The following is a 9322-nucleotide window of genomic DNA, read 5'->3' as shown; positions in this document are numbered from 1 at the left end:
CTCGCCTTCTTTTGCCTTTTGCCATTCAGAGAATGGAACACACACACACACACACACACACACACACACACACACACACACACACACACACACACGGTGTTAAAACAGACAGTAGTGTTTCTGTGCCCATCTGTATTTCTGTCCCTGGTGTGTGTGTGTGTGTGTGTGTGTGTGTGTGTGTGTGTGTGTGTGTGTGTAGGGGTGGAGGTTGAGTGTCAGGCGCCTACTTCTTCTGCCTAGTGAAAGTCACCTCTGCGTATGTTTTTCAGAGGCTTTGGTACTGTGGTTCAATCGGCTCTTCACAGAGGGGACTCCTGCAAGGGTAAGGAAAAGTCCCGCTCTGTTCAAAGAGTACTGCTTGGAGTCTGGACCACAAGCCTTAGAAGAGGGACTCTGGCGGGCATAAGCCCTAGAAAAGGCTCAGCTCGGCTGCATTTGGCTCTGTGCGGCTCCGGACCCTCGTTCGCCTACCCCTCCAGACTCCAACCAGGCCAGAGGTCTAACGTCTGCAAATCTTCCACTCTTTTCTCTGCGCCTCAGAAACCTCAACCCCAGGCTGCCCAGGCTGGGATCAAGCGCTTCCAGAAAGACCCCAGTAGCCCAGCAAGCAGCCTCCGCCACAAAACCATACGGCTCCGGCCCCGAAAGGCAGCCTTGGGTCCAGCGGCCTGCCGGGGGCAGGGGCGGGGGCTGGGGGCTTCTCTCTGCAGCTGCCCTTTTTCACATAAACGAAATTTTACAGGGATTGTGACATTATGGCTGCTGGTGGAAGCGAGAGTTTCACGAGATAAATAGTCAGAAACTAGGGGGAGAGGGTAGCAAAGACTAACGAGCCTCAGGCCACCCTAGAGCACCACCCGACTTTCAGACTCCCCACTCCAGGTGGGACTTCCATGCACCCTCCTGCAGGTGATGGGTGCCTGGGTAATTTCGTCCCCAGCTCCCGCGGATCCCTCGCCCAATCTGAGAGAAAAAAAGAAAAGCCGAAATTCTACCCGAAAACGCACACCATTACCTTACCCCAACAATGGTTTCTTTCCTTCCATTACTAAGACTAGAAGCCTTGATGAAAAGCTGCTGCCGTCGGTGTTAGGAGAGAGCTGGGGAAGGGGCGCCGTGAGCCCGAGATGCTGGGAAGTTTGCACAGAGCACCGGCCCCTCCCAGTCTCTCCCCAGACAGGCCCCACTCCTCCAAGCTTAGGTGGGTATATCCGGGCTCTGCTCTCTTAAAAGCCAGAATCCCATGTCTTTTGAGTGTTTGGATTCCAGGTTTTAAGTATTTTTGGAGTTAGAAAAGACAAAACTAGGCAATGGCTGCAAACTTGAGGTACAGGGGCGAATACTAAAGTTTGAGAAGTACACCCCAATGGAAAACTTGGGGGGCACCGTCACACCCCCACCTTCAGGGGCTGCTGTAGGGGCTGCCCATGACACCCAAATCTTGTGAGTAACTAGGGATAATAGCTAGTTCACCATTCCCCTTTAAATTGGATCCCTAGTGGGGACAGTCTATTTTGATTTATTCTTGCTTTCCCTCAACTGCTTTCTCTATGATCTTTCTCAAAAAAAAAAGAAAGCAAGAAAGAGAGAGAGAGAGAAAGAAAGAGAGAGAGGGGGGGAAGAAAGAAAGAAAGATAGATAGATAGATAGATAGAAAGAAAGAAATCTGTCTTCTTCCTTCTAGCCTGGACCACAGATCCAGAGCGAGAATCCAGGAACCAGCTCCAGGAAATGATAATGTGAAGAAGATTAGCAAGATTCGAACTGAGCAGCCCAATCTTTGCAGTTCTTTCAGAAGAAGAATGCCTCCAAGGATTCCAGGCCTAAGCACTTCTCCCTTCCTTGGGCGGGAGGAGTTCCAGGAATTAGATGCTGTGTCTCTACGAGGGCTTGTGCCCTGGCACTACTCTGTTCCAAAAATGGTTGAGGATATCTTTGTGTTGTTGTTGTTGTTGTTGGTTGTAGAAAAGGCCTTCACATTTAAAAAGAAAAGCCTTCTAGTATTCATCCTCCTCGTGGCTACATTAAAGTGTCCTACAGTAATGGGCACTGACTCCTAACTCCCCAAGGCCTGTAGTGGGTGCCTTCAGTGGAAGAATTGCACAGAAAGATTTTATCTGGGTTCAGGGGAGGAGTGGTAAGTATGTTGCCTAAACTCACTGGACAAGCGTGGGCCAGGAGGTCCACATCTGGCTTCACCTTTGTCTAACATTCAAACTCACCTCATTACTGCCCAATTACATTGGCCTCTTTAAAACAAGGGCCTTGGCACTTTGAAGACCTGGTCTCCAGTCCCTAACTATTGTGACCTTTCTGTCCTTTTCTTGAGATACTGCTTTGGGTTTCCCTACCTAGACACTGCGCAGTTGCAGTGGTACAGCCCCCAGACTCCAGGCTGGGTACATACATAGCAAAGGCCTAGGGAGCATGGCTGTGCCTAACCTGATTCCAGCTCTGCCGCACGCACGCACGCTTGTGTGCTCACTGAATCCCAAGCCTGCTTAGGGAAGCCATCTGCAGAACAGGCCTAAGAGCCTACAGTTTGTTCTTTGCAGGCCTCGCACCCGGGCAGTCATAGGTGCCGAGTGAAACCTCTACCACCACACAGGGGGCTCTGCGGGTGTCTCCATCTTTGTCTCTGGGGCTTCTTTCCTCTCGGCAGCTGTTGCCATCTGCTGCGTATCAGGGCTAAGGTACTGGTCCCCCATCTTTGGTATTTAACAACATCAATACCCCAGCAAGCCCGCAAGCCAAAGGCCTTTTACAAACCGTAGTAAACATTTTATTTACAAGTTAAAGGACTCCTAAGTGCAGCGTGTCCTTATGCCAAGACCCCTGGTGCTCGGAGGAACAGTTCCGTCAAACACTTCACAGTGTGAGCTGCTTCGGTAGGGAGAACAGTTGAATTCTTTGGCGGGGGGAACCTCAAAACTTTCCTGTCATTTGGGAGCTATAGGCCTCAGGCAGCCTAGGCAGCAAGAAAAAGGGTACGAACCCCCAAGAAGCTGCCCTTGGCGTCTCCCGCCTTGGCGACCCTTGCCACCAACTAAAGTAGGCACAAACTCCAGCCAGTGTTGGGGAAGCTGCATGCCACGCCATGCCGTAAGTACCCTAGGTCCTGTCTATAAACCTGCAAGCGGGGCTTGGGCAGGCTCCGGGCTCTGGGGATTGCTGGTGACTGAGGGCTGGTGCGCGGGGAGCAGCTCAGAGCAGCTGCCGCCAAGGCTGTTGGCACTACCCGCGCCCGCGTTGCCGCTACCCAGGCTGCTGGCGCTGCTGAAGCTGAAGCTGCCACCGCTCGCACTGCCGCTGGCTGTGATGAGGGCGCCCGCGGCGGAGGCCTTGATGACCGTAGTTTGGTGCAGGGACCGCTCAGTTCCCTCAGTCCGTTCTGTGTCGCTGGGGGCCATGTCCAGGGACTCCGAGTCACTGCTCTCACTCTCGGCCTCGCCCTCGGAACGGCTGGGACTTCTCTCTTCCAGTTCGCCCTCGGCGGGCGCTCCTCCTGAAGGCTTTTCGCTGGCTTCCTTGTCCTTGTCCTTCTGCGCCTGCGCCTCCTTAGAGTGTCGCCACTTCATTCTGCGGTTCTGGAACCACACCTTCACCTGTGTGCAACATCAGACGAGACACGAGATTAAATAGCTGCCTACACCTGGAGTTGGCCCCCTAAGAGAAGACAGCAGGGCAGAAGCTCGCTACGCCTGCGGAACCCAGACACTATAGCTAAGCTAAGCATAAACACCCAGGAGTTATCAAAGGGTGAAACCCACCCAACCCACTAAGGAACATTCTTTTAACGTGGACCTTGAGTCTCAAGCCTAAAATGACCTGGGTACAAGTGAGGGACGGATTTCTTGTAGATTCTTCGTAATCTCACCAAACACAAGACTGATTAAAATTAAGGAGCCATGACCCCCAAACTGCAATGTATCCTATTGTGTACACCATGCCAAGGTTTTGATGAGCCATTATGAAGAGCTTCTGTACACACACACACACACACACACACACACACACACACACCCTGCACCCCAGGCATTCACTACCCAAAGCAATTCATTGCAAAAATTCACCTTACCACCCCCTCCCCTTAGGAGTTTTGAGTCAAGGTCTCTCTCTTTGAACCAGGCTGGCTTTGAACTTGAGATCCTCCTGCCTCTGCCTCCTGGGTACTCAGATTACAGCCCTTGGCCACCACTGTTTGTTTTAAGGGTGGAGTGGATAAAAGGACAGGGGAAACCAATGAGTTAATCCCATCAGAATGGGTACCTGCTGGGCTTTAGGTTAAAGGAGGCTCACTTTAGCATATTTTTACCTAAGAGTTGGTGTAGACCCTGTCTTTGTGAGAGACAAACTTATTCTCCCGGGGCTCAAAAAATCCTGGGATTAAATGTGCAGCTATGTAGGAACAGGGAAGAGATGGAGGGAAAAATCTATATAAATAAATATATGATCTCCTGGGGGGAGCGAACGAACTCACACAAGTTCCAGCTTCCCCTTTAAAAATACCATGCACAGCTGGAGGAAAGCGGCTGGGCTTTCCCGAGTGTCTGTGTGCTGAGGAAGCGTGTTGTGTAATGGAGAACAGAAAGACACGGGGACAGAAGTCCGAACCAGGCAGCTAGAGAGAGAGACCAGCCTGCTTAGGCTTCTGCTCCGTGGAACTCTGAAGCAATCAAATGTAGAACAAGAGTGTGCTGTAGTCAAGAAAGCAAACAGAAACTCTAATTCTTGAAATTGAGAAAGAAAAAAATGTTCCAGGACAATAGATTTCCTATTGTCTTTTTTTTTTTTAATCAAATCGGCAGGACCTACTGAAAAATGTTCTTGGACACCCTAAAAAATTCTTTTTTTTCTTTCTCTCACTCAACTCCATCACCAAGGACACCATCTTCAGAAGCTGGGCTGTTAAAAAGTGGGACTGTGCCTGCTCCAAGCCCACTCACTGTCTTAAGGCGATTCAAAGTCATTCTGTTTGAAATTATATTTTCAGTTCCTCACAAGTGGGATTTCACAACCCAGTGAAGGAAGGCAGGAACCAACAATAATCTATTGACTCTGGGTTTTATCTCTTCTGAAATAAACTGCCTCCTACAGCGAGGCGCACTCCAGTCTAGTGGCCTTTTCGCTTTTCTCCACAGTTCTTTGGCCTCTTGGCCAAAATAAACACGCGATGATTGTTGACATACATCTTCAGGAATGGGCTATTCTTTCCGTCCCTCTCCTCCTTCTCCACCCCTACCCGCCTCTCCTCTGGCTTTGAGCTGCTACACCACAAAGCCTCTCGAAATTCAAGACGTTGTGTTTTGACTGCTGAAGGTAAGAAGCTGTGGAAGAGGCCTGCGATCTACCTTGTTTACCGTTTACTGCCAGAGGGAGAACACCCAGCCAATGGCTTACCTGTGCATCGGTGAGTCCCAGCATCGCTGCCAGCTGCTTTCTGTCTGGCTTCGTCACATACTTCTGGATCTCAAACCTCTTCTCCAGGCCCTTCCTTTGGAGATTGGAAAAGACCGCTCGGGACCATGAGCGCTTCCTCTTGTATGTCTGCGGCATGGTGTCCTTGGTGAGCACAGCATAGGGACCTGCCAACCAGCAGGAAGAGAGGTTCAGGACCCTGTTAATGTTAGTGTGACCGCAGTCTGTGGACCTCTGACTCTCATGGATATTTAAAGGTGTTTTGAATTCACAGTCACCTCCCAGTTCCTTTCCCTTGTGCTAGAATGGCCTAAGGAAGAATTTTTATTCCCCCCTCCCCCAGATGACTTTAGGCCTAAAGCCGGGAAGAGCTGGCTACTGTACCGTGGATTCGTTCAAGAGAGATGCATAAACTAAATGCACAGCCACCAGACATGCTAAAATAGCTGGAACTGCCCCTGGGGCCTAAATGACCTGCCAGTGACAGCCCCACACTCCTCCACATTTGTCTTCCAGGGGTATAACCAGCCAAGCAAAACTAGGTGTGTGTGTGTGTGTGTGTGTGTGTGTGTGTAAGAGAGAGAGAGAGAGAGAGAGAGAGAGAGAGAGAGAGAGAGAGAGATCATTTTCAAACCACCCTCTCTGGACGAAAAGAATAGGGCCAGTGGCCCACATACACACTATCTTGGCTCCCCTCTCTTCTCCAACTGTCCCACTAAAAAGAACATTCAGTTTCTCTTATAGGATTTGGGAGGCTCCTACCCCGACTATGGGGTTTCGACCCTTTGCAGCGGCATCAGACCGAGATTTCTAAAGGCAGGCCCGGCGGCTGACCACTAAGTTCAGAGATTCACGGACTGAACTCGGGAAGTTTTCTACCTGGAAATGTGTCTTGGAATTGATGCTGAACAGAACTTCTTGGGTTGGAGCTTAAGGGGCTGAGGATAGCAGACGCCTCGCTAATGGGCTCTAGAGACGCGAAGAACTGTCCAGTCGAAGGCTGCAGGCCAGCCAGGTGCACCCCTGCAGGACGCCCACCGGTTAGCAGCGAGGTGAGATCTGGGTGGCAGGAAAGAAGAGTCGGTTACATGTTGGACAAGCTCATACCCTCTCTTCCCTTCTCCCTTGATCCAGTTTTATCCGATTGAAGTCAAGAAAGACCCCTATATTCACGGGAAGCAGTTTCCTGACAGCCGCCAAGAGTGGGGCTTGAACCGCCCCTGTATCAACCACGTCCAGTCTACCCCCCCCCCAGCAAGAAAAAGCTTTTCATAAAATGGTGCTAAGATGCTAGCTAGCCCCCTTCCTCTGCCTTCTCCCCTCCGGAGCTTAGACTAGCAGTTTTGCTTCCCCACAATTCTTGGGAAGCATTTTACTGGAAATCAAATAAATGCAAAATGTCCCCACGCCGAGATTTCCCTATGAGAAAGGCCTATGTCTTTCTGTAGATATGCCATTCAAAAGACAGGTTATACCCACCCACTTTTGCAAAAGTTTACAGCGATCAGGTTGTTGACACGCGTTCTGTGCTGTATAAGCATCCGAGAGTCACTTTTTACTTAGAGTAGCTGAGTTTTAAATGTCTCATAGTTATCTTACAATTCGTTTTCTTCTCTGTCATTCTACCGATTTGTCCTTAAGTGTAAAAGCACACAAAACCAAACCAAAAACCAAACCAAAACAACAACAACAAAAACCCGCATGGGACCAGGGCCCATGGTTATGAGGCCTGAAGCCTCCCAACCAGAACGTACCTCTCAGAGTGTTGCCTTCCTTGACTTTCGGGTCAAACTCTGAAGACAAAATTCGGTCGATTCCAAATTTGAGGTCTTTGCTGGAGGGGGCAGGGGCGGAGCCGCTATGGTGGGGGACCACCCGCGTCCCTGAAGCCGGTGGCTGCAGGGAGCCCGCCCGAGGTGGAGGCGGAGGCTGTTGCTGCGACTGTTGTTGGGGCTGCGTTGGTTGTTGCTGCGGGAGATGTTGGTGATAGGCAGCCGAGAGCGGGGACAGCCGCTGAGGAAAGCCAGCCGGGACTTCTGAAGGCGCCACCACCGGGGTGGGACGTAGCGGGGATCTGGTGGCAGCTTGGAAGGAGGCGTGCGGGTGCACGGAGCCCAAGTGCGCGGTGAGGGCGGCGGAGGCCCCCACCAGTCCCTCTGCGGCGGGCCCGGGCTCCCCGACGCCGGCGTGCAGGATGTCCGCGATGCAGAAGGAGGGCTTCTTGACAGCCGCGGGGTCCAAGGGGAAGGAGCAGCCGCCCGGGCCGGCCGAGGAACAGTAAGCGGCTGACCAGAGGCTAAAGTTGGAAGCGTAGAAGGGAGCCAGGCCGGCCGCGAACATCCTGGCAGGATCCTGGCGGGGCCCCGGGTGAGTGGGTGAGTGGGTGGGGGCTCGGGGAGAGGCGGTGTCCCAGCCAAGCCCGGTCTGCTTTCGGTTCTCCGCCCGCACTGAAGCCGAGGGCCAGCAGGGCGCCCTAGTGCCACCGAGAGAGGAGGCGAGGGCCCGGTCGCCTCCCGCCACCGCCTGGGCCCCTGGCCTGGCTTGAAAGGCGGCGCGGCGAGCGCGCTCCCCGCGGGGAGGAGGCGGTAGCCGGGTGCTGGAGCGACGAGGCGGGCGCGGCCTCGCTCCGCTACTCCGGAGAAGCCGGGAAGACAGGGGCCCGGCACCGAAAGAAAAACCCAAACAGCTAAGCCCTAAGAGCTAAATTTAAAACAACAATAATGATCCGTTAGCTTAAAAAAATTAAGAAGAAGGAAAAAAAAAAAAAACTCCTCTCTAAAAACTCCCAAAGTTTTGGCAGGAGCTTTCGAGTCAGACCCGGGGTAGGACCTTGATCCGTGCGCTCATTGGACGCCTATGTGACCAATGGGACTCAGGAGTGGAGGGGAATTGGGAAAGAGGGGCGTGGCCCGTCCTCAGCCACGCCCTGGCCACACCAAAGTGTTTTCTGCGGCCGCGTGGGCTGAGCTAAGCACTGCGCGTCCCTAGGAGCCGCTTAGGGGCGGAGAGTCGGCTCCTCCGGCCTCTGGCTGTCCTCTGTGGCCTGCTGCTCGGGGACCCGCCACGGGGAGCGAGGAGTCTGTCTCAAGAGGGGAGCGCTGGGACTCCCATGCTCGGCTGTAATGAACAGTTTCCCTCATCCCCCCAGAACAGACCGCGCGGGCGGACCGTAGGCTGTCCCTTCTATTTTCTACTTTCACGCGATTCTTCTCTCTGCTTTTATTTATCCCAAATTCTGGTGTCCTCGGCAAAGGCTCCATCTTTCCCGGGCCCCTGCAACCCGGAATCCCGGCCCAAATCTGCAATCCGTCTGCCTCCGAGCTCACAGGAGCTTCTCAGAGAAGCCAGAGGAGGGCCGGCCGCAAATTATTTTTATTCTGAGATGTCATTCCAGTGACAACTTGAAAGAGTGACTTTTCAAACAAAATAAGATAGATGGCTCCAAACGTCTCCCTTGGACACATCCAAACTTTTGCCCCGAGCCTAGGAAACAACAAAACGGGCTTTCTCACCGGGCCCAGGAGAGCAGCAAGCGAGTCCTCTCCCTGCACCTTGTAGGAAGTGCCACCCTTCGGGGCCACCACATACCCTGGTCACGTGGGTCCGATATTTTGCAAGTGCCAGGGAGAGGTTGCCTTTGAGATTAAATACCTACTTTCAATTCGGTGGCGGTTTTTCCAGGATCCGCTTTGGCCTGTTGGCGGGAGGCGCTGTCCCAGCCGCCACAGCCAGCGCCTTCCATTCTAGCCGGGGTCTTTAGAACTCTGGGTATGTGGAGCGGGAGTTTTCTGTAGCATCAACATCTCTATTTTAAGAATTCGTTGTGTTTTAAATTATAGTCAGAATGGATTTCCCCGCCCCTCTCCCAAACAGATCACAGGCTGAGCTGTTCTTGCACATTTTC

General features: G+C 52.6%; 1 protein-coding gene across 1 annotated transcript; it reads right to left on the bottom strand.

Moving 5' to 3' along the window:
• Positions 1–2756: 2756 nt before the first annotated feature.
• Positions 2757–8283, bottom strand: Hlx (H2.0 like homeobox). The gene is made up of 4 exons (XM_035445625.1): positions 7173–8283; positions 6298–6477; positions 5401–5585; positions 2757–3605 (listed from the first exon to the last, which is right to left on the bottom strand). Exons 1-4 carry the CDS (start codon positions 7756–7758, stop codon positions 3123–3125), a joined length of 1434 nt encoding a protein of 477 aa, XP_035301516.1. The 5' UTR covers positions 7759–8283; the 3' UTR covers positions 2757–3122.
• Between the last annotated feature and the right edge of the window lie 1039 nt (positions 8284–9322).

This window comes from Cricetulus griseus, chromosome 5, assembly GCF_003668045.3.
Source record: "Cricetulus griseus strain 17A/GY chromosome 5, alternate assembly CriGri-PICRH-1.0, whole genome shotgun sequence".
NCBI classification, from domain to species: Eukaryota; Metazoa; Chordata; class Mammalia; order Rodentia; family Cricetidae; genus Cricetulus; species Cricetulus griseus.
Note: the sequence above shows the minus strand (reverse complement) of the source record. Positions and strands in the feature narration are given on the sequence as shown.

Coding starts and splice junctions, on each gene's coding strand:
- Hlx (XM_035445625.1), bottom strand. CDS start 7,758: ATGTTCGCGGCCGGCCTGGCTCCCTTCTACGCTTCCAACTTTAGCCTC. Junction 5,586..6,297: donor ATTCCAAGACACATTTCCAG/GTAGAAAACTTC, acceptor GCTGGTTGGCAG/GTCCCTATGCTGTGCTCACC. Junction 3,606..5,400: donor TGGGACTCACCGATGCACAG/GTAAGCCATTGG, acceptor TGTTGCACACAG/GTGAAGGTGTGGTTCCAGAA.